The 21,155-nt window shown below is 39.6% G+C and overlaps 1 protein-coding gene across 1 annotated transcript in view; it reads left to right on the forward strand.

Annotated features, from left to right (window-relative positions):
- KIF15 (kinesin family member 15) overlaps nucleotides 1-21,155 on the forward strand; it is a 63,946-nt gene that overhangs the window by 4,662 nt on the left and 38,129 nt on the right. The window contains exons 5-16 of the mRNA XM_069088331.1: nucleotides 806-843; nucleotides 3,984-4,081; nucleotides 5,020-5,199; nucleotides 7,153-7,362; nucleotides 9,280-9,405; nucleotides 9,563-9,685; nucleotides 13,103-13,211; nucleotides 15,869-15,942; nucleotides 16,161-16,370; nucleotides 17,187-17,364; nucleotides 19,848-19,989; nucleotides 20,576-20,717. Coding sequence (XP_068944432.1) covers nucleotides 806-843; nucleotides 3,984-4,081; nucleotides 5,020-5,199; nucleotides 7,153-7,362; nucleotides 9,280-9,405; nucleotides 9,563-9,685; nucleotides 13,103-13,211; nucleotides 15,869-15,942; nucleotides 16,161-16,370; nucleotides 17,187-17,364; nucleotides 19,848-19,989; nucleotides 20,576-20,717 — 1,630 coding nt within the window. The remainder of the gene's footprint in view (nucleotides 1-805; nucleotides 844-3,983; nucleotides 4,082-5,019; nucleotides 5,200-7,152; nucleotides 7,363-9,279; nucleotides 9,406-9,562; nucleotides 9,686-13,102; nucleotides 13,212-15,868; nucleotides 15,943-16,160; nucleotides 16,371-17,186; nucleotides 17,365-19,847; nucleotides 19,990-20,575; nucleotides 20,718-21,155) is intronic.

The following is a 21,155-nucleotide window of genomic DNA, read 5'->3' on the forward strand; positions in this document are numbered from 1 at the left end:
AGGCAGATAATACTTTTCTAATGTTGTTTTCCCAGGAGAGAGTAATGATTTTAGGGAATATTTTTGGTAGTAGAATTTTTAAAAATTAATTTCAAATCAAAACATAGTAGCTTGAAATATTTTCTTTTCAAGACTATTATCTTTGTAGATTGCCATCATTAATTGTGATGCTTAGCTTGCACAGTATATAATAGCTTTTTTTTTAAAGGCTTTCAATGGTACCTAGTGCAGATAACTCAGAAAAATAAATGTTCCAGCTGCAGGAAACTATAATACTGTGCAACCAGTATTCATGCTATATAACTAAATTATTTATTCATCAAGATGGAAAAGTGTAGGGGCAGCTAGGTGGCACAGTAGTCAAGAAGACCTGGTTTGAATCTGGCCTCAGACACTTGACACTGTGTGACCTTGGGCAAGTCACTTAACACCAATTGCCCTCCCCTACCCCTCCAAAAAGGAAAAAAAAAAAGAAAGAAAAATGGAAAAGTGTAAGAATTATACTTTTTACTATTAGAATTGCTGAGTGAATTGAGTTTTCTCTCTGAGTTAAGTTCATGTATATAGACCTTTTTTTCTCCATCCTTAATTGTTCTTATTAGACTTAATAAGAGCTGAAGAGAAAGAGAAGGTATTTGTATCCCTCTGAGTTCCAAAGTCTTAAGTGAAAGGATTTAGTGGGTTGTAAGGAACACTTAGCTCTGAAAAAAAATTATGTATTTGATAGATATCATTAAAAGGAAGTGGGCATGCTTTCTAAGTAGTCTTTTAAATATATATATATTTTTAATTTTGTCTTTTCTAGTGGACAAACTGGCTCAGGAAAAACATTTACTATGATGGGTAAGTAAATAAAAATTCTCCTGGATCAGACAGTGGTTTCTCCAGCTCAGGTTGTTTTGTTGTTGCTGTTTGAAATTGGAATCCAGGGATGTTTTCTGGGAAGAAACAGTTTATTTGTTATCAGCCTCAGAATATGGGAACATCGCAAAATTTATCTCGAGAGTTTCCAGCTTATACCCACTTTTGAGGGGTGATGAACTACATTAGTTTTATGTGCCACTCACTGTATAAAATAATATTTAAGCTTCATCTTAAATTGATCTCTTACCAGTGACATAATTTAATAAAAATTAAGCTTTATACTGTAGCCATGTCTGTCCTCCCCTTTCCTGAATGTTTTCTCTGCCTTTTTGGCCGCTGGTACACTGATCAATGTCTGAGATGACTTCTCGGGCTCTTAGATTGCTGTTGTTAACTTGGAGGCTGTTACCTTTTTAAAGTAGAATTTAAATAATTTTCTCTTGAAGATCTTGTTTATCTGCAGTCTTTCTCTGTTATGCAGCAGGTACCCAGTTTAGGAGATAGAACAAAGAACTATATAGCAAAGAACTGATAAATCTTTAAAACTATTAAAGAAATGACTTAGATTAGTCTCTATGGGTCCTCTGTTACAGCTTTGCTTTGGGGTGTAATTTAGATTTTCTACAAATTTTTAAAGTTAACCTTATGCTAAAGAATAAATGTTTGCCCTTTCCTGCTCTCCTGCATAGCCTTTTGACATCTTCAGGTGTTGTTTCTGTTGCTTGATTTTTTTTCCACAGTAAATTGTCAAATCCGGTGCCTGTGATTCTTTTTCTCTGTTAACATAACACAGGAATATGATAGTTCAATTCCTCCTCATGATGTGGAGGTAGCCCTGGGATCTTTGTTGGTTTTTGTTTTGTTTTGTTTGGAGGAGGGAAAGCAAGGCAATTTGGGTTAAGTGACTTGCCCAAGGTCACATGGCTAGTATGTGTTAAGTGTCCGAGGCTGAATTTGAACTCAAGTCCTCCTGACTCCAGGGTTGGTGCTCTATTCACTGAGCCACCTAGGTGCCCTGGTAGCCCTGGGATCTTGAAGGCTATGACAAAGTGATGGCAATCTGCTAAGTTCTGCCTTTCTGGAGAAGTTTTATGGTCAGAGAATAGGTATTCAACCCCAATAAGGCCAGACCACCAGAGCACCTCCCCACATGTTTTCCAGGAGATATCCTTTTGCTGTGACTGAAAAAAGTCAACTATTTGGTGATCTGTTGCTGTTAGGAGATAGAACAAAGAACTATATAGCAAAGAACTGATAAATCTTTAAAACTATTAAAGAAATGACTTAGATTAGTCTCTATGGGTCCTCTGTTACACCTTTGCTTTGGGGTGTAATTTAGATTTTCTACAAATTTTTAAAGTTAACCTTATGCTAAAGAATAAATAAGGAAATCGATTTGTAGGTGGGCGGAGTCAAGATGGCGGAGTAGAAACAGGACTTCTGCTGGGCTCCAGCTTCCACCTCCCCCAATTCATGTAAAAGGGGACTCTGAACAAACTTTGGAGCTACAGAACCCACAAAATGACACAAAAAAGCTAACCTCCTGCTGAGGACAGCCCAGCAGGCTGGCAGGGATCGGCCAGCACAGTGCTCTGGGAGCCAAGCCCAGCCCCATACCAAGGTTTTAGCCCCAGGGTGGACCTGACCAGCTGCTGGCTGGAGGGACTCCAGATCACCAGTAGCTATGGCCGTTTCCAGAATTATCAACACATAGATGCTAAGGACAAAGTGAGAGATCAGTGCAGTGTGGATTTGGGGATCCAACAGTTGGGAGTGCGTCAGCCTCTTCCCCAGGGGTGAGAAGCTGCTGAGGAGCCACGGCCATATAGCCACCCCCACATGGCAGCTTCAGCTTCTGGCCTGCAGAGTGTAGGGGGACCAAGCAACCAGTCTGAGGGGTAATCACTCTTGCTTTAACCTGCTTGGATTTGGATTGTGGTTTAGGGCGGAGGTCCTGGGGTGTGTGACCAGCTTGCCAGAGTGTGTGGAGGCTTCAGAGAGGGCACCACCTTTGACAGTTAAGAAAACGCCAGCATTGGCTATAAATCTCCCCTGTCTGGTAGCAGAGTCCTACTGTTGCAAAAAAGCCCAAAAGTCAAGTAGTTGAGTGGCAACATCACCAGGCAAAGGAAGCAAACCAAGCAAAGCAATCCAACATTAGACTCCTATTTTGGGGACAAAAAGGATCAAAGCATGGAACGAACAGGAGGAAGACAGTGAAGTCAGAACTCTTGCACCAAAAGCTTCCAAGAAAAATACAAGCTGGTTACAGGCCATAGAGGACCTTAAGAAGCAAATAAGAGAAGTGGAGAAAGTATTGGGAAGAGAAATGTGAATGATGCAAGAAAATTACAAAATGAGAGTCAACAGCCTGACTGAGGAAAATAACACCTTAAAAAATAGACTAACTCAAATGGCAAAAGAGGCTCAAAAAGGCGATGAGGAATAGAATGCCTTAAAAAGCTGAATTTGCCAGATGGAAAAAGAATCTCAAAAGCTCACTGAAGAGAATCACTCCTTCAGAATTCAATTGGAGCAAATGGAAGCTAGTGACTTGATGAGAAATCAAGATACTATTAAACAGATCCAAACAAATGAAAAAATAGAAGGCAATGTAAAATATCTCATTGGAAAAACCACTGACCTGGAAGGAAATAGATTTGTAGGTAAAATTTGTTTTATTTTCAGTAATGTGTTGATTTTTTTCAGTCTTGTGAAATAGTCTAGTGCTATAAAAACAAATACTTGGGGTCAGCTAGGTGGCGCAGTGAATAGAGCACCGGCCATGGAGTCAGGAGGACCTGATTTCAAATCCAGCCTCAGACACTTGACACACTTACTATCCATTTTCCTTTAGTTACGTCATGTTGTTCCTTTTTTCAGGCCCCCCCCCAAAAAGAGGCAAAAAAAAAATTTAAAAAATGGGGCGGCTAGGTGGCGCAGTGAATAGAGCACTGGCCCTGGAGTCAGGAGGACCTGAGTTCAAATCCAGCCTCAGACACTTAACACATTTACTAGCCGTGTGACTTTGGGCAAGTCACTTAGCCCCAATTGCCCTCCAAAAAAACAAACAAATACTTGATGATTTTATGAACCTTTTCAAATTTTATTTTCTTTAGGACCATCTGAGTCTGATAATTTCACACATAACCTTAGAGGAGTAATTCCCAGAAGTTTTGAATATCTCTTTTTTTTAATTGATCGTGAAAAGGAGAAGGTAAATTTTATTTTTAAGTTAAGAGGCACAGGATATAAGATTTTGAGCATATTAGAATGTAAAAGTGATGCTATATATAAGAACATGATGAAAACATGAGTGGGGAGAAGGGCAATAATATATTAGTAGCATGATATACAGAACTCAGTTCTCGAGGAAAGAGAAAGGAATTGTATTCATCATAGTTACACGTGGCTTTAATTTGATTATTTGTAAAAATAAATCCTACCTGCAAGTCAGTGAAAAAGGAGGAAATAATTACTTTAGTCTCACACTTCTCAAATGAAATGATATTCTCAAAATATTTTTGTTTGCCCTGTGCCCAGCCTCGCTTTACCATGCTGTATTGCTGTGTGCCATGCATAGACCCATTTCCCCCCCGCCTTTGGGCAGGCATCCTCACTACAGTATTGAGACCTCCCAGCAGGAGTTGTTTGTGGGCTTCCAGCACAGTCCGTAGAGGGCTCGGTTCTCCTAGGGCCCTTTCTCTCAGCCTGTGTCTTCTCTCGTTTTGGGGTTCTGCTTTAGTGAATCCAAAGTTGTGGTGCCCATTGAACATGGACTTTAAACCTATGACTCTTACCATGTGCTCTGTCCCCTTACATTTGGCAGGTAGTACTCAGTCCAGCAACTGCCACTTGACTGTCACTGAAACTAAGCACTGTGTAGTAGTTGAAATATGTGTATGTTTATCTATATCTATATGTTAGACATTTGTTAGAAAAATAGATATGTTTTATAAAATATAGAAAATGTGTAACTAGTATAGATGTGGGGGGCAGAAAAAACATAGTCTCTTGTGCTTTTTGTATTTTGTTAACTGTCACAAGAAAGATGGCCTTATGAAGTGACTGTAAGATATGATTATCAGGATTGCAGCTGTGCTAGAGAAGTGCTTTTGTGAAAATGATATATCCATGTAAAATGCTATTTTCCAGGCTGGTGCTGGAAAGACTTTCCTTTGTAAGTGCTCATTCATTGAAATTTACAATGAGCAGATATTTGATCTCTTGGATTCTGCCTCTACTGGGCTGTTATTAAGGGAACATATCAAGAAGGGTGTCTGTGTTGTTGGTGCTGTTGAACAGGTGGTAACATCTGCTGCTGAAGCCTATCAGGTAATGTCTTGTGTTATTTGGTGTTTGGGCAGCATTCCCATGTAGTTGAGGCACACACTTGGTAGAAGTAAAAGTGCCAAAAATAAAACTGATAAATATTTTGTAAAGGAGTACTAGAGAATGTACATATGAAAAAGAGGAAAATATAACTTTTCATAGGTTTCACCTTTGCATGAAGAAATAAACTTTTTTGGTGGTAAAATGTTATTTAAATATTTAATATTGAGTATTTTTATCCTTATTGATTCCCTGAGGAGTCTGACTGCCAAAATTCTCATACAGTAAACTCAGTTGTCCTTATAGTAATGTGATTCTGGCAAATATTTCTTTCAACCTTTTATTAACATTATCATCATTGGCTATTTCAGCCATTCTTTTAAAAGTAATTGTTTTGAAGCATTTCCTTATCTGTTTGCTCTTTAATCCATCTAATAAGATTAAACTTAATAGAGATTAATATATAATGCAGTTTCCAAGTATCCCAGTATAAAATGAGGGAAATATGTACAGACTTTAGTTAATCTAAAAAAAACTATGAATTTCAGTGGTTTCTAGGCTATCAGTATATATGAGTGATACAGCAGGGCAGCCACAGAGGCCAATGCTGTGTTCGGAGTCCTAGTGTCAAGGACACGGGAGGTTACGGAGCTACCCAGCCAGAGTACCGTTTTAATTCTGGGGGCCCCAGGGCTTCCAGAAGAGAGAAGCTGATGGCAGAGGTCCAGTAGTGCCAAGCCCCTGTTGGGCATGTGTTGCCCTTCTCAGCTTGACGTTGATTTGGCCGGACACTACACCTCACATACTCTTGTGTTTTACCCAAACTGTCATACTTCTTTCAGAACGTTTTCCTCCTGCCTTTGGTGTATTACATTTTTGCATCATGTATGTCATTTTATTTCCACTCAGTCATTTGCCTGTTGTCCCTCCCCTGTTAGACCATGAGTTCCTGGAGGGCAGGGATTTTTTTTTTTTATCCCCAGGACTTAAAACAGGCCCTAGCAACATAGTAGGTGCCTAACTCATGCTTGTTGATTAAAATAGTCTGTGATCTGTAGGGTATATACATTTTATTCCTGTCTGATACAGTAACTTTTTATGGTTGACATACATATAAGCCAACTAGGTAAAAAGGAAACATGTGTCTTGTGGCTTATTAAGAGGAGGCATTAGATCCCTGGGTAGCTCAGCCCTAACAGCCATTATCCAGGGGGTCAGCCTTGTTGGAGATGCTACTTGTTGACTGCCCTGCAGGTGCAGCCACCTCTTTACTCCTTAGCAGCCATAGCCCCAGATGACCTAAAAAAGAAATTGTCAGCACCAAAGTCTTTAGCACTGCCAGGTGGTTCAGCATCAGAAATGGTTGTGGTGTTTATCAGTGGAGATACTAAAGAGGATCCATTACTCTCTGCTTTGCCACTGAACCTGAAGATGACTGGGCCTTTACATCTGCCTTGCAGCTGAACCATCCTTGGTGTTGCCTTCTCTTATTAGAATGAATGCAAAGATGCTGAGACATGGGTTGGAAGAACACAGAGGGAAGTCCAATTGAGCTGGACTATAGAGTACAGAAAGGGGAGTAATGTATGATAAGATTAGAAAGATAGATTGGATCTGGGCTATGAAAGACTTTAAAAGCAAGACAGAAGAGTAGAGGATAGAAGGAACTTTAAAAGTTGTAGAGTACAGTACCATGCCTGATAAACCACTTGGCATTTGACTAGAAGGCCTAGTGAAATTAAGATGGAAGTAGTATGTTTCTCTGCCCTGTTCTAGAGTTGAAACATTTATTATATAAATGAGTGTGTATGTATATGTGTAGATACACTTTCTTGGAGCCATCCCTTATTTTCTTATTAAAATAAAGTTGTTCTCAAGTTCTTGCTTAGCAAAATCAGTTTCTATTTCTTGGAAGTACCTATTGCTGATTTTTTTGATACCTTTCTTTCTTCCTAGGTATTATCTGGGGGATGGCGAAATAGACGTGTGGCAGCTACATCTATGAATAGAGAGTCTTCCAGGTCTCATGCTGTCTTTACAATTACAGTAGAATCAATGGAGAAAAGCAATGATGTTGTCAATATTCGGTCCTCCCAGCTCAACCTGGTAGACTTAGCTGGATCCGAAAGACAAAAAGATACACATACAGAAGGTTTGAGATTGAAGGTAAGAATTCAGTGTGGGATCTTCATTGGATCTTGACTATTTGACCTCCTACTGTAGGACTGGGCTAAAGGCTAAAAAGTACTACACATGCTTTTGAGGAGCTTATACTCTCTTACTGGGCAAACAGAATGTCAGTGATTACTTTGATGTTTCAATTTTTCAAGTGCCGTAGTTGGTTCTGTAACTGAGAAGTGGTTTAGAAAAGGGAAACATCAGATTGGCCAAGAATTGTTCAGAAATTCTTCATGGAGGGAGGCAGACTTGGGCAACACCTGAACACTAGGTAGGATTTAGATAAGAGCTTATCCCAGATCAAGGTAACTATATGGATGGTACAATGGGCATGGTATTTTCAGAAAATGGTGAGACCATAATCCATCCTGGTTAGAAGAGAGGCTTTACTTTAGAGAGAAGTGGGAAGAGAGTTTGGATAGATGGGATGAACCCAGGTTATAGAGGATCTAAGTAAAGGAATCATCTGCCACCCTGTCTGGACCCTCTCATTTCCTTCCTTACCTTCTCCTAAAGCTCATACTTCCACTGAGGACAGCAATGCAAACAAAAGGTCACCAGCCCCAACATATGTTGCTTTCTGATATATTCCTTTCAAAACTCAATTATTTCAAATCAAATTATTGAAACAACTCCACACAGAACAACCTGATAGGCATGTATTCATCCTGTCTCCAAAAGTCATTTATTATACTGGGGTCCACTGTATTTTAAAAAATTAAATCCAGTATGTTTCCTTGGATGGTTAGGTGGCGCCATAGTGCGTAGAGTACCAAACCTGGAGTAGGGAAGATTCATCTTCCTGAATTCAAATCTGGCCTCAAACACTAGCTAGTTGTATGACCCTGGGCAAGTTCCTTGACCCTGTTTGCCTCAGTTTCCTCATCTGTAAAATGACTTGGAGAAGGAAATGACAAACCTCTCCAGTATCTTTGCCAATAAAGCCCTAAATGGGGTCATAAAGAGTGAGACACAACTAAAAAATGACTGAACAACCAAAATGTTTCCTTGCTTTCCTTTAAGTAATAAAAATTGAACAAAAGGTAAATGTAGGAAAAGATTAGTGTGGTCAAGCTTTCTCTTTTGTTGTTGTTTTTAAGAAGATCATTGCCAATACTACTTCTAGGACTGTATCCCAAAGAGATCATAAAAATGGGGAAAGGACCCAAATTACAAAAATATTTATAGTAGCTATTTTTGTTGTGGCCAAGAACTGGAAATTGAGGGGATGCCCATCAGCTGGGGAATTGCTGAACAAGTTATGGAATATGAATGTGATGGAATACCATTGTGCTATAAGAAATGAGGAGCCAGCAGATTTCAGAAAAGCCTGGAAAGATTTATATGAACTGATGCTGAGTGAAGTGAACAGAACCAGAGAACATTGTACACAGTAAGAGCCATAGTATGCGATGACTGATTTTGATAAACTTAACTCTTCTCAGCAATGCAAAGATCTAAAACAGTTCCAAAGGACCCATGATGGAAAATGCTGTCCACATCCAGAGAAGGAGCTATGGAGTGTGAATGCAGAGCGAAGCAGACTGTTTTCTTTTGTTGTTGTTTTGTTTTTTTTTTTCTCATGGTTTCTCCCATTCGTTATAATTCTTCTATACAGCATAACTAATGTGAAAATAGGAATGTATGGATAGAGCCTATATCAGATTGCATGCCATCTTGGGGATGGAGAGGAAGAAAATTTAAAACTTATGGGAGTTAATATTGAAAACTAAAAATAAATTAAATTTTTAAGAAAGGAACAATAAAAGAAAGTCATTGCCAGTACTGTTGTTCTTTGTCACTTGCAAGTCAGAGTTTCAGCTACTGCTATTTGTTATTGTATTAGTTACAAAACAAGTAGCCGGTGCTAAACTAAGCATTTCCTCTTTTTCTCTTGTGATTTAGGAAGCAGGTAATATAAATCGATCATTGAGCTGCCTGGGTCAAGTGATTACAGCACTCGTAGACGTTGGTAATGGAAAACAGAGACATGTGTGCTATCGGGACTCCAAACTTACTTTCTTACTACGGGTAAAGTGCAAAGTCTGTTGACCATATTTTAAAAGTTACACTAAATGAATTAGTCATGGAAACAACTCTTTCTTATTCTGTTTGCCAGTTATATGTTTACTATAGGGGAGAATTACTGTCTGACTCTTTTTAACTAATAATTTATATTACTAAACAGGATTCTCTTGGAGGTAATGCCAAAACAGCCATAATTGCAAATGTCCACCCTGGGTCCAAATGTTTTGGAGAAACTCTCTCAACTCTTAACTTTGCTCAGAGAGCTAAGCTGATTAAAAACAAGGTAAATATTTTTATGAGTATCTTTTATTACCAGTGAAATAAAGAAAAATTAGTTCACTAAATGCCATAAAAATGAAATGCTGGCCATTTATTTTATGGTCAAATCAAGTAAGCATTTTATTAAGCATTTACAGTATGCCAGGCAACTGTGCTGATCACAAAGGATACAGATAAAAGCAAAAAGAAAGACATTGACTGCCTTCAAAAAGCTCATATTCAGATGGGGAAAAGCATATATAAAAAGCAACAGTCAGAATTGAACCTCAGGGCACACTCTCTACTCTACTTGGATAGTTTTTATGGTTAGGAGCTATTTTGTGGGGCATGGCTATAGGAAGATTGTTTTGTTTTCTCTTTCAGGAAGAAGTTAAGCTTAAGTATAACTGGTACTTTGAGGCTAAATTTCCTAAATTATCCTTACATCATCTCAGAGATATCAAGAACCTTAAAGGCTGTCTAGTCCAACTCATGTTTGAATTGTAGTTGAATCTATGCCTACGCTGTTTTTTCTTTGAAGTTTTGTCTGTAGGTATTTTGAGTCATTCTCTTCTCCTGGGTTTATAGGTTGAGTGTCTCTGTCACCAGAATAGCTTTTTATGGTGGGACATTTTGTTTATTCATTTTTCTAGCCTACCTTCTGACTTGAGACTTTTTATGTCAGGGCCAGGTACATTTCTTGTTCTGCTGCTGCCTTCTTGGCTATTCTGTAGTTGTGTTACTACAGAGTCTCAGGGACAGCTCATATTGGGGACCTACAAACTATCAGTGCTCCCCAGGGTCAAGTCTGATTTCTGTCTACATGGTCTGAGCTCTGACCCGGGTCTGGGTGTGCCTAAGCTCCTGTTGGCTTGTCCCTGGTTGGAAGCTCCAGGAGACTGTGACTGAGCTACTGTCAGGCAACTAGGAAGCTGTGCTGCTTCTGAGTAACCCAACTGCAGGGACCCCTTTGGCCTGGGATTCCTGCCTTGCTTGTTTCTCTGCAGGCTTCAGACTTGGCTGAAAACTAGAACTTATAGCTTTGTGTCATCTGCAGATAGCGTAGACATGCCATCTCTACCTTAATCCAAACCATTGATAAAAATGTTAAACAATGCAAGACTAAGTACAGACTCCAGGGATATTCCACTAAAGAGATGCTCCCAGGTTGATACAGAGCCATTAATCAGCCCTTTTAGGATCCAGACATTTTCAGTTCTAAATACATCTGATACACCTGCACATCTCTTTATCTTGTGCATAAGAATAGCACAAGAAACTTTGTCAAATATTCTGCTGTAATCTGGATAACTGTATCCATAGCATCCTTATTTCCTAATCTCAAACGATGATTTTTTAAAAAGGAGATTAGGTTAATCTGGCATGGAATATTCATGATCAAATTATGATGGCCATTGGTAATTACTGTTTCCTATTCTGGGTATTTAACTTTCATCCTCTTTAATAATATGGTGCAGGATTTCACCAGGAACAAGTCAAGCTTATTGGCTTAGTTGGCAGATTATACTCTTTTCTTTTTCTAAAACAGTCCAATTCTATAGTACCTTTCCATGGTTTTGAGTATCCTGTGATATGGTTCTTCTTGCTCTAGTGGCTTAAACTCAGCAAGAGCAAGCAATGGGATACCTAGGAACCACTGAAGACCAGAGGAGGACTCCTCTCTTATTCTTTTTGCAGCCCTCTGTGCAAATTGTCTCCCCTATGAGAGGGATCCTTTGCCAGTTCCCAATCAGGGTAGAGGTTAACTTAAGTAAGAGGTAAGTAACCACTCACCATGAGGAGGTAACCCCACCAGTGGAGTTGCAGTCAGCATCCACAACTGCCGCAAGGACAGTATGCACCTTGATTAACAAGCAAGTGAAGAATTCTCCCCAGAAGACCTCCAGTGCCTCAGTGTGGAGGAAAATAATTCTGGAATCTTAAAGGCTCAGCCAGTGGAATATAAGCTGCTACCAAGCCAGAAAAGCTGTGAGCCTGGGCCTGGTGGCAAATTTCATACAAATTTTCATACAATTTTCAAAGAAAATTGACTGTAGGATGGTGAAAATTTTCAGCCACGGGAACTCACAAAAGCCATCTGACAAGGTGTTTGAGGGGTATAGTCTGTGTTGGTGGAGAGATTGTACCCACACTGAAAAAATCATGATTCTTGAAGTACTGAAACAAGTAAGTACTCCATAGAAAAGGGACCAGCTTAGAAGAAGGGAAATAAAAACCTATCAGGAGGCAGGCTGTGAGGAAAGGATCTCCAGTGAGATGAGGAACCTATTTTTAAAAGACTTTCCTTGAAGGAGCCTGTAGCCCCAGACTTGCTCTAGGCCTAGGTACCTAGGGCAGGAACTCCATATGACTTTTACCTCTCTGCAGGAGGAAAAATTGAGAGAGGAGAAAAAAGAGGGAGTTTGCTCTAAGAACCTAAGAATCCCAAATCAAAATTGAAAGTAGACTCAGGAAATGTGGAGTAAGCAGCCTCCCAGGTCACTCCAAGAGCTCTGGACCAAAAGATGGTATTTAGGTCCCTTGTTAGTTTTGTCCTGCGGTGCTTGTTGAGATGTTGAGACCCTGAATCGCCCAGTTCTGGGCCTTTACAGACTGTTTTTCATTCCTAGAATGTTCTCCATCCTCGCTCCTGTGAAGTCCCAGGACTCTCTTTGAGAGAGGTTCCCCTACTGGTGCCCCCTGCATATATTTGCAGGCATACACAGTTCACTTTGTATTTTGTATAAATATAGAGAAGTGGATATAGTTCATGTTGTACCCTCTTGATAAAATGTAAGCACTGTGAGGGCAAGGACTATGTCACTATTAGCATGTGTCACTCCAGCATCTGGCACCTTGGTACTTAGTAAGTACTTTTTGACTAGTTGATAATAGAAGCAGCACCGGTCTGGGCCTCGAGTCCCAGATCACTAAGTGCCCAGACCCCTTCGTTCCTGTGCCTGTATTTCTATGAGTGATTAATGACTTTGGGTAAGTCACTTCTTGATGAGGCTTTCGTTTCCTTAGCAGTGAGATACTGGTATCAGATGATCTTTAAGGTCATTGAAGTCCCTGCATTTTTATTCTGGGTATTTTGTTGCTGTTTATACATGGGATAGAATTACTTTTTGTTATTCTACATCATATACAAATTTGAATGTAAAACTATGCAGTGTGAATGGTTAATTAAGAACCCTGATGCCTAAAAATATTAAAAATCAAATGCATATGTATGCATAACACAGCAGTCTTTTAACATGGAAATAGGCTTATTTTCTTTCAAAATGTTCTTTTTCACTGGGAGCATTTCAAGTCCCTTGTCCTCCCCAATATTTATAAGCTTCATCATTGTATTTGAAGTTCAGTGGCCAGATTAACTTGGGAAACTGTAACAGAAGAATGATTTTCATTATCTTTGTCCATTTTCCCTTTTTTGCCTCAGGCTGTGGTAAATGAAGACACGCAAGGAAACGTGAGCCAGCTTCAAGCAGAAGTGAAAAAGCTGAAAGAGCAGCTGGCGAAGCTGGCTGTGGACACCGGTGCTGGCCCAGGTGAGGCACCCTAGTGTCTGGTGCTGGCCCAGGCCGAAGGCCAAGACGCTGCTGTCTAGAATGAGATCGAGGAGCAAAGGGCCGAGGGGCCCAGGGTGACCAGATCTCAAACTCTGTCACAACATGGTGGTCACTGAGACACAGAAGGAGGGATTAGAGGAAGAAGTGGGTGAGCGAGAATGCAGACCAACGAGCAAGAGGTGTACTGAGGGGAGGGACTCTACTCCACAGTTTGTGGCTCCTCTGGAAAGCAGATTTTTAGAAAAGAGCTTTAGACCATGTGCCACAATGAGCTCCAAATGGCAGAGGTCACATCAAAAATAGTCTGGAAGGCTTTGTTTATACAGCAAAGCCTTGCAGACTTGCCTCATTCATATGACCTTTGTAGGGTCACATGACCCATGTTGGCCCATTCTCATCCTTTGTCCCAAGTCTGCCTAAAAAATATTAAAATAGCGTCTGTTTCTCCTTGTCCTCAACATTGAGCAGTGGAAGGTCAGCTTCTCAATTCCCATTCCCATTCCTATTGCTGTGTAGAATACAAAAATGGTTCCTCCATCATCAGCATGCAGGGTATTTTTTTTCTGTTTCATAAATCTAAGGAACTAAAAATCAGAAAGCATAGTTTTTCATTTTCCATACTAAGCTATCAGCTCAGGATTTAACATACATATATGCCATCACCTTTATCTCTCCTGTTTTCAAAAGACTAGCTTTTCTATCAAGTCTCCTTAAAGTAGGCAGTTTTAAGTCCTGGCCATAACATTTACTAACAGGGTGAGCAGGGATGAATCATTTGTCCTTTGCAGGCCTCAGTTTCTCATATATACCTTGTAGAGCTGTTGGGAGAAAAATACTTTGTAAGGCTCTATAGATACATGTGATTACCAAGGGAAGGTAGAAGAGGAGTGGTTTGGAAGGCAGCCTCAAGACAGGAAAACTTGGGTTCAAGGCCTGCTCCTAACTCATTCTGGCTGTGTGGTCCTGCAAAAGTCACTTCACATACTGCAGAAATGGTGGCCTGTCTGCATTGGCAGAGGGAGTTTCTTCCGTCCCGTGACCAAGAAAGCTGTTCTCTTGGCTCTGAATGCCACTCTCTTGTCCTAAGAACATTTAATACCCAGAATTTCAAAACTCTAGAATTGAAATCAAATTAACAAGCCTGAAAATTGACATTGAGCTCACCTGCTATACTTGGTCTTCTTTGGTTTCCTTGATTGAGCAGCTGTGTGCGGGGTCGCATGCCAAGTGTTGGGAATGCATGTGGAGCAAAACCAAAGAGCTTCTGCCTGCGTGAGTGGGATGGAAACACCTAAGAGGAGCTGCAGGGGGCCAGCCAGGGCCAGGCCCAGAGCTGGGGAGCAGGGAAGCCTGTGCTCATGGGTGCTGGAATAAGTGACTTCTGGTAGGAAATCTCTGACCTGCCGTCTTCTCTTATTTCCCATACTTGGCGTTGTTTTGAGATCACATCAGAGGAACTGTCCAGTGGCTCCAGTTCTTCAGTTTGTAGTTCGTGTATTGTCGTGCAGTTCTTCAGTCACATCTGACTCTTGTGACCCTGTGGATCCTACTGTCTGGGGTTTTCTTGGCAAAGATGCTAGAATGGTTTGCCATTTCCTTTTCCAGTGGCTTGAGGCAAACAGGTTAAGTGACTTGTCCAAGGTCACACAGCTAGTAAAAAATGCCTGAGGCCACATTTGAACTCAGATCTTCCTTACTGTAGGCCAAGTGCTCTATCCACGAAACCTAGCTCCCTCAGTCTGAATTACTGTTGTGCTAAAATGAAATCAGAAATTGCTAATTTTCAAATACTATGATATGAATCTTCTAATGGCATTTTCACAGTAAATTTGGGTATAGTATTTCCTTATCCCTTAAAGGATATCGGAATTAGACCTCAGAGCAAATTCAAATATGCACAATTACCAAAATGTGCATTTTTTAACTCTCCTCCAAAAGGTCCTTTTTAGCAATACAATTCTACCAACATTTATTAAGTGCTCATCTACAAGGCACATCTTTTCATATCCCTCATATATTTGCAATCCCCTAGAGATGTCTAGGTAAATATTTAATTTATGTGACTTCTAGCTAATTTCTCTTTAGTGCACCTTTGCCTCATAAACCAGGTTCTGATACCTATGTCCCTACTTGTCTTTCAGTGCTTAAAATGATGAGACCTGGTTTTTTTTTTTTGACATTTTCTATAGTCTTGTTTTTAAGTACAAATATTCTACCCACACATCTCTCCATTTCTATTGCTATTCATATCACACAGCTAAAGAGCAATAATTGTTTTGCCTGTAGTCAGATAACCATGGTACAAAAAAGATCTTAGTAAAATTTTTAGACCTATTATTTCTTTTAGATATTATACATGTGTATAGTTTTACTACTCAGGGCAAGAAAAATTTAATTTTTTTTTTTATTGAGTAACTCCTGGGTCTGATAAGTAAAGGTCCTAGAAATATATTCCCCTATAAATGGAGAGATTGAACTTTAAGGTTTCAACCCTTGAAATTCTGGTGTTCTGTTGTACTGTAAAAATCTTACATGCAAAAGAAAATTTTATTGCTGTTATGTGTTGGGATTTTGAAAAGTTTGCTCCTTAGGATTTTTTTTTTTGAGGGAGAAATAACATTTCTTTTTTATTTTAGATGAAAATACTAAATACATGCACTGTTTTCGAGAGGCAATGTTTTTCTTGAAGAAATCTGAACATGAAAAGCAGGTAAGAAACTGAGTTTTGCTATAGTGGGATTAGGGCTATTTAGGGCATCCGAGGCAGATTTTTACCAGTTAAAATGTTAAAAATACAAGCTAGGAATATGAAATATCTGAATTAAGGTTTAATTTGAAGCTATTTCTGTTATCTGCTTTATGAATTCTTAAAAAATGTTGAGAGAGGTGCATTTATCCTTAGTTTTGCTAAATTATCTCTTCCTCAAGTCTTTATTAGAAAAAGTTGCGCAGTTGGAAGAACTTAGTGTCAAGAAGGAAAAATTCATTCAGTCCAATAAAATGATCGTTAAATTTCGGGAGGATCATATAATGCGCTTAGAGAAGCTGCAGAGAGAAGCAAGGGGCTGTTTTCTGCCAGAAGAGCAGGAGCATCTGCTCCATGAGTTAAGGGAAGAGATCCGGACTCTGCAAGACCAGGTGAGTCCAGGCTACTTGGGCTGCTCTCTGAGAGGAGAGAACCTCATAAACAGTGAAGGGGGAGCAGGCTGGGGCATGATTTGATGAAGTGGCTGGGTGTTTTCATGAATTTTATTGGTTAGGCTACTTGAGCTATTTAATTCCAGTAACTATTTTGTTAGTTGATTTCCTTCATTCTCCCTCAGTCTGAAATGGGAAGAGGTTTAAGTTGTGGAGTGGGACTGTGTCTACCAGCTGGAATGGAGCCCAAAGCTGGTGGGCCCAAAAGATGCATCTGTAGCCTCCAGGAGTGGCTACAGAGCTGCTGCCATTGGGGCTTTGCACATTCCCAAATAACTTGTCCACTCAGCACTTTTTGTTTTATGTTGCATTTGCACCCCTCAACCAACCCTGTTTGGTTTTAACAGGATTTTGGTTGTGGGGGGAGGATCTCATATCTCTCTTGGTCATCAAGGGATCAAATGAAAAGATTTATAGAAGTCAGGAAGTTTATTGCAATAATAAAATACTGTGTTTTTGGCAGCCTTCATAGCTGTGGAAGTAGCATAGCCTAGCTATTACAGTAGGTAAGAGTTAAAATATGTAATGATTGGTGTCAAAATGGTGAGTGTATTTTCCTTGTATGAATGAAACTGGGGAAATAAGCCAGCTCTTACTGATTACTCACATTTAGGATTAATTTAATTGTAACATTTTGTTTCCAAAGGCATCTTGGTTCTCTCTTTAACAGATTTAATTTCAGCAGAAGTATTTGTTTAGAAAATCATATTCTACAGTAAGGATGTAATCTAAGTCATAAACCCTCCTGTCTCACAGATAGAGCATCACCCTCGTATTGTGAAGTATGCCATGGAAAACCACTCCCTCAGGGAGGAGAACAAGAGACTTCGGTCCTTAGAATCTGTGAAAAGAGTCCAGGAAATGGATACACAGACCATCGCAAAATTAGAGCAAGCTTTCTTTGAAATTTCTGTCACAGAGAAAAATGATAAAGGTAAAAACAAAATAGAGAGGCAAGAGGGTCTGAGAAATAATGTACATCAGAAATATAGGAATTTGCCTTGTGAAAAACAGCATGTTTTCTAAATGGTGTTTGTAATATTTTTCTAGCTTTGGTCTTAATTTTAGCTTTAAGTGCTGACTCTTTCTTCTTATATATTATGTCCTCTGCATATGGAACTGATTGTCACTTATGTGCATCATGTTTTTTCTTTTAAACACTAAAATACATTTTCTTTAAAATCATAGTAATGAATTATGAGTGAATAGAAATAGCAATAAAATGCCCATTTTTACTTATCATTTTACCACTATTGGAGTTCACATAATGCAATCTAATGTCTTGATGTTGGATAATATTTCCATTTAAAGTACTTGGACTGAAGGTTTAGTTCATCAAACATTTATTAAGCTCTACTCCGTGTAAGACTATATGCTAGGTTCTGAGTGTGTAAAAAGCCAAGTGTGATTCAAGATGCTCACAGTCTAAGGGGAGAGATGAAGTACAGACAAGATATGAGCAGGATAATTGGAGAATAATCCGCAAAGGGAAGCTTCAGCAAAGGCTTCAGAAGCCAAGGGTGCCTGGGAGTGGAGATGAGCAGGGAGAAAGTTCCAGGCATGAGGGACAGCCAGAAAATGTCTGAGATTGATAGATGGAGGGTCTTGTGGGGGAAGAGCAAGGAGGCCAGTGTCACTGGATCATGGAATAGAGTGTGTAAGAAGACCAGAAAGATGGGATGAGTCTGTTTTATGAAGGGCTTTAAAAATAAAAGCAAAAATATGCTTCTTTGATCCCAGAGGTAATAGGGAGCCACTGACATTTATTGAACAGGGATTTGAAAAGGTGAGCCCTGCTGTGCTGTAGGAAAATCACTTTGGCACCTTAGTGGAGGATGCCTGGAGTGGGGAGAGATTGGAGGTCAGCAGACCCCCCAGCAGGCTCTTAAACTATATGAGGTGAAAGTGGGAAGCAGTGTCAGAAGAGAAGGGGGTGTATTGAGAGATGTTGAAAAGATTGAAAGGACTGTCCTTGCAGCCGATTGGACATAGGGGTGAGAGAGAGGAATCTAAGACAATCCGTCAGCTGTGACCTGGGGACTGGGAGTTCAGTAGGTGGTCTGTGGGCCTGCCATATACTACATGCTTAACAAAAGCTTCTTCACCTCTCAAGTAGTTTCTAGAAAAAATAATCACCTTGTGGCCAAGATTCTTGTTGGTGAGGCTTCATGAAATGTCACTAGGTGTGTCCTTGGACACCAGGCCTGTACTTGGTCACTAGGCAGAGGCCCAAAGCCTTTCTCACTAGATAGGACCTGCCAGAGCTTGGCAGAATCTTTGAGAACCCAGAGCCAGATCTGCACCATTCACAAGGCCACGGATGGAGATTTTAGTAAAGGGAAAAAGACTCATAAAGACCATCCTGGGTCAGACTGATGAGCCAGTCAACTGAGTGACAGTGTGCAGATGGGCCCTCCCAGTACATGTCATTTTGTTGTCAGGCTTAAAATAAAGCCCAACCCCTTCCAGCATTCCCCAAAATAGCCTATTAAGCAGTGATCTGCTATGAAATTGCTTAAGCTTTTCTTGACTATATGTATATTTTCTTCCTTGTAGCATCACCTCAGACAAAGAGTTCCACAAGTTTATTTCCACACTATATGATGATAATTTATACTAAAACTATTTCTTTCAAGCCTTAAGAGATATCCTTTAATGTTCTGGAGTTTAACCAAAGCTTGAACGTTTTAATATTGAAATTTTATGAAAAATTCAAATTTTTTATTCTTATTTCACAAATCCCTTTGTACCCTTGATAATTTTAAGTTCTCTTTTCTAGACTTTATCCATCCTAAAGTAGAAGTCAAAATCACACACAGTATTTCAGCTAAATATGAACTGAGCTTTTTTAAATGTCATAAATATTTTGTTTCCACTGATCTTTCTTGCCATGTTTTGTTGGCCTTTTATGGCCTCAGAAGTACTTTGAACAAAATAGAGAATGTAATAACCCATAACTCCTGTTTGAAGTTCACTTATAAATGCTTTTTACCCATACTTTAAATCTAAGTGCTTCCAACACTGATCCTGGGTGACAAATTTTGTTAATAGTTGTCCATTCTGAAAAATGCCTGTTTAGCTATTTTCTTCGTTCCCTATCTGAGGTAATATCTTCTAGCCGTAACCAAGTATTTCCCAGTCATCTCAGCTTGTGTTTTCTGTTACTTTTAAACACATTGGGTACAACCTGGACCTCCAATTAGATTATAATTTCCTAAAGTCAGAAATGTTTTCTGATTTTAACTCTCCTGCTTTATGCTTCCCTTCAGCGTAGGCCATATAATGCCCAGTATGCTACAGTTAGAGAGTGATTAATAAATGTTGTTGGCTGAGTGGCTGATAGAAGTATTGAAAATGTTGTATATTAACCAACAATTTAGTAGTTAAGAGTTTCTGTGCTTTTGTTCTATTACTCAGGTCAGCAAGGACATCCTCTGGTGCCTTCTTCAGAGTCTAACTCATCAGCCTCAGTAGAGAAGCTAAGAGCACAACTTCTCCAAACACAGGGTGAATTGAGTACTTCAAAGCAAGAATATGAAGAATTCAAAGAGCTCACCAAGTAGGTGTACCTTCATACAGACTGCTTGCTATACTTCTATCCAATAAGGAGTCCTTTTTCTAATGTTGATGTATGTTAGCAATTTTAATGCTGACTCCTTTGGACTTAGGATCCTGTATCTGACTTTAAATGTTGATCATGTTCACCAGCAAGCAACCATGGTCACACTTTTAGGTCTTGCCAGAATATAAATGGACTGACCAATTTCTGGCTCTTTATCACTCTATGGAATAGGCCAAGCCAGCCTTTACAAGTCTGATAAATGCATTAACAATTATACTGTTCTTGAATTTAAGATTTTAAACTTCTATGTGACCCTAAAATGCTATTTATATAAAAGTGTTGTCTTTAATTTTTTTTAATTAAATGTTGAATTTATATGTTAAAATTGACTTGTTTTGATTAGTCATTTCCAGTATAGAAACTATAGATTTTCAGATTTAAGACTCAATTCCATTTTGTAAAAGAAAACTATGACTAAAACAATTAAGTAGCACATGGCCAGTCTCATTTCATGTCTTCTCATTTGTCACATAAATCACAATAAAATAAGCATATTATTAATGCTTCGGTGATTTGTGAACAGGAAGAAGCAACTGGAACTGGAGTCGGAGCTTCAGTCCTTGCGCAAAGCAAACCAGAGCCTGGAAAGCGTTTTAGAGGCTACCAAAGCGTCCAAGCGCCAGCAAGTATCTCAGTTGAATAAGATCCACGCAGAGACCCTGAAGGTAGGGGTCAGGACGGGAGGGCCAAGTGGTGTCAAAGTCACCCTTTTATCTTTAGTCAGTTAGTGCCTTGTCATGCCGGCCACATCAATCATCGTCTTTAGAACTGACAACCACTCACTGCACAAGTCCATCCCAGCCTGGTCAGTGCATCAGCTGTCTCTGGGTTGTGTGCCTTTCCAGAGATTCAGCTGCCAACATGGAAGGAAAAGAAGCCATCAAGGTGGAAGGACTGTGGAAAGCATGTAGAGTTTGTGGCAATAGCTGCTTTTCAGAGTCTAAATATTTGGGGCTTAACATGCAAGATGAACAAGGATATGCCCAGAAATCGAGGGGTTTTGAACATGGCAACAGATGGAGGAAGATGTATTTTCAGATTAATTGGCTTTTCTGCCACATTCCTTCAAAAGTTGGTTTTTCAATCAGCAAGGATAAAGGGCT

This window comes from Petaurus breviceps, unplaced genomic scaffold, assembly GCF_028583685.1.
Source record: "Petaurus breviceps papuanus isolate PSGF00001 unplaced genomic scaffold, PetGlider_PUasm1.0 185, whole genome shotgun sequence".
Classification (NCBI taxonomy): Eukaryota; Metazoa; Chordata; class Mammalia; order Diprotodontia; family Petauridae; genus Petaurus; species Petaurus breviceps.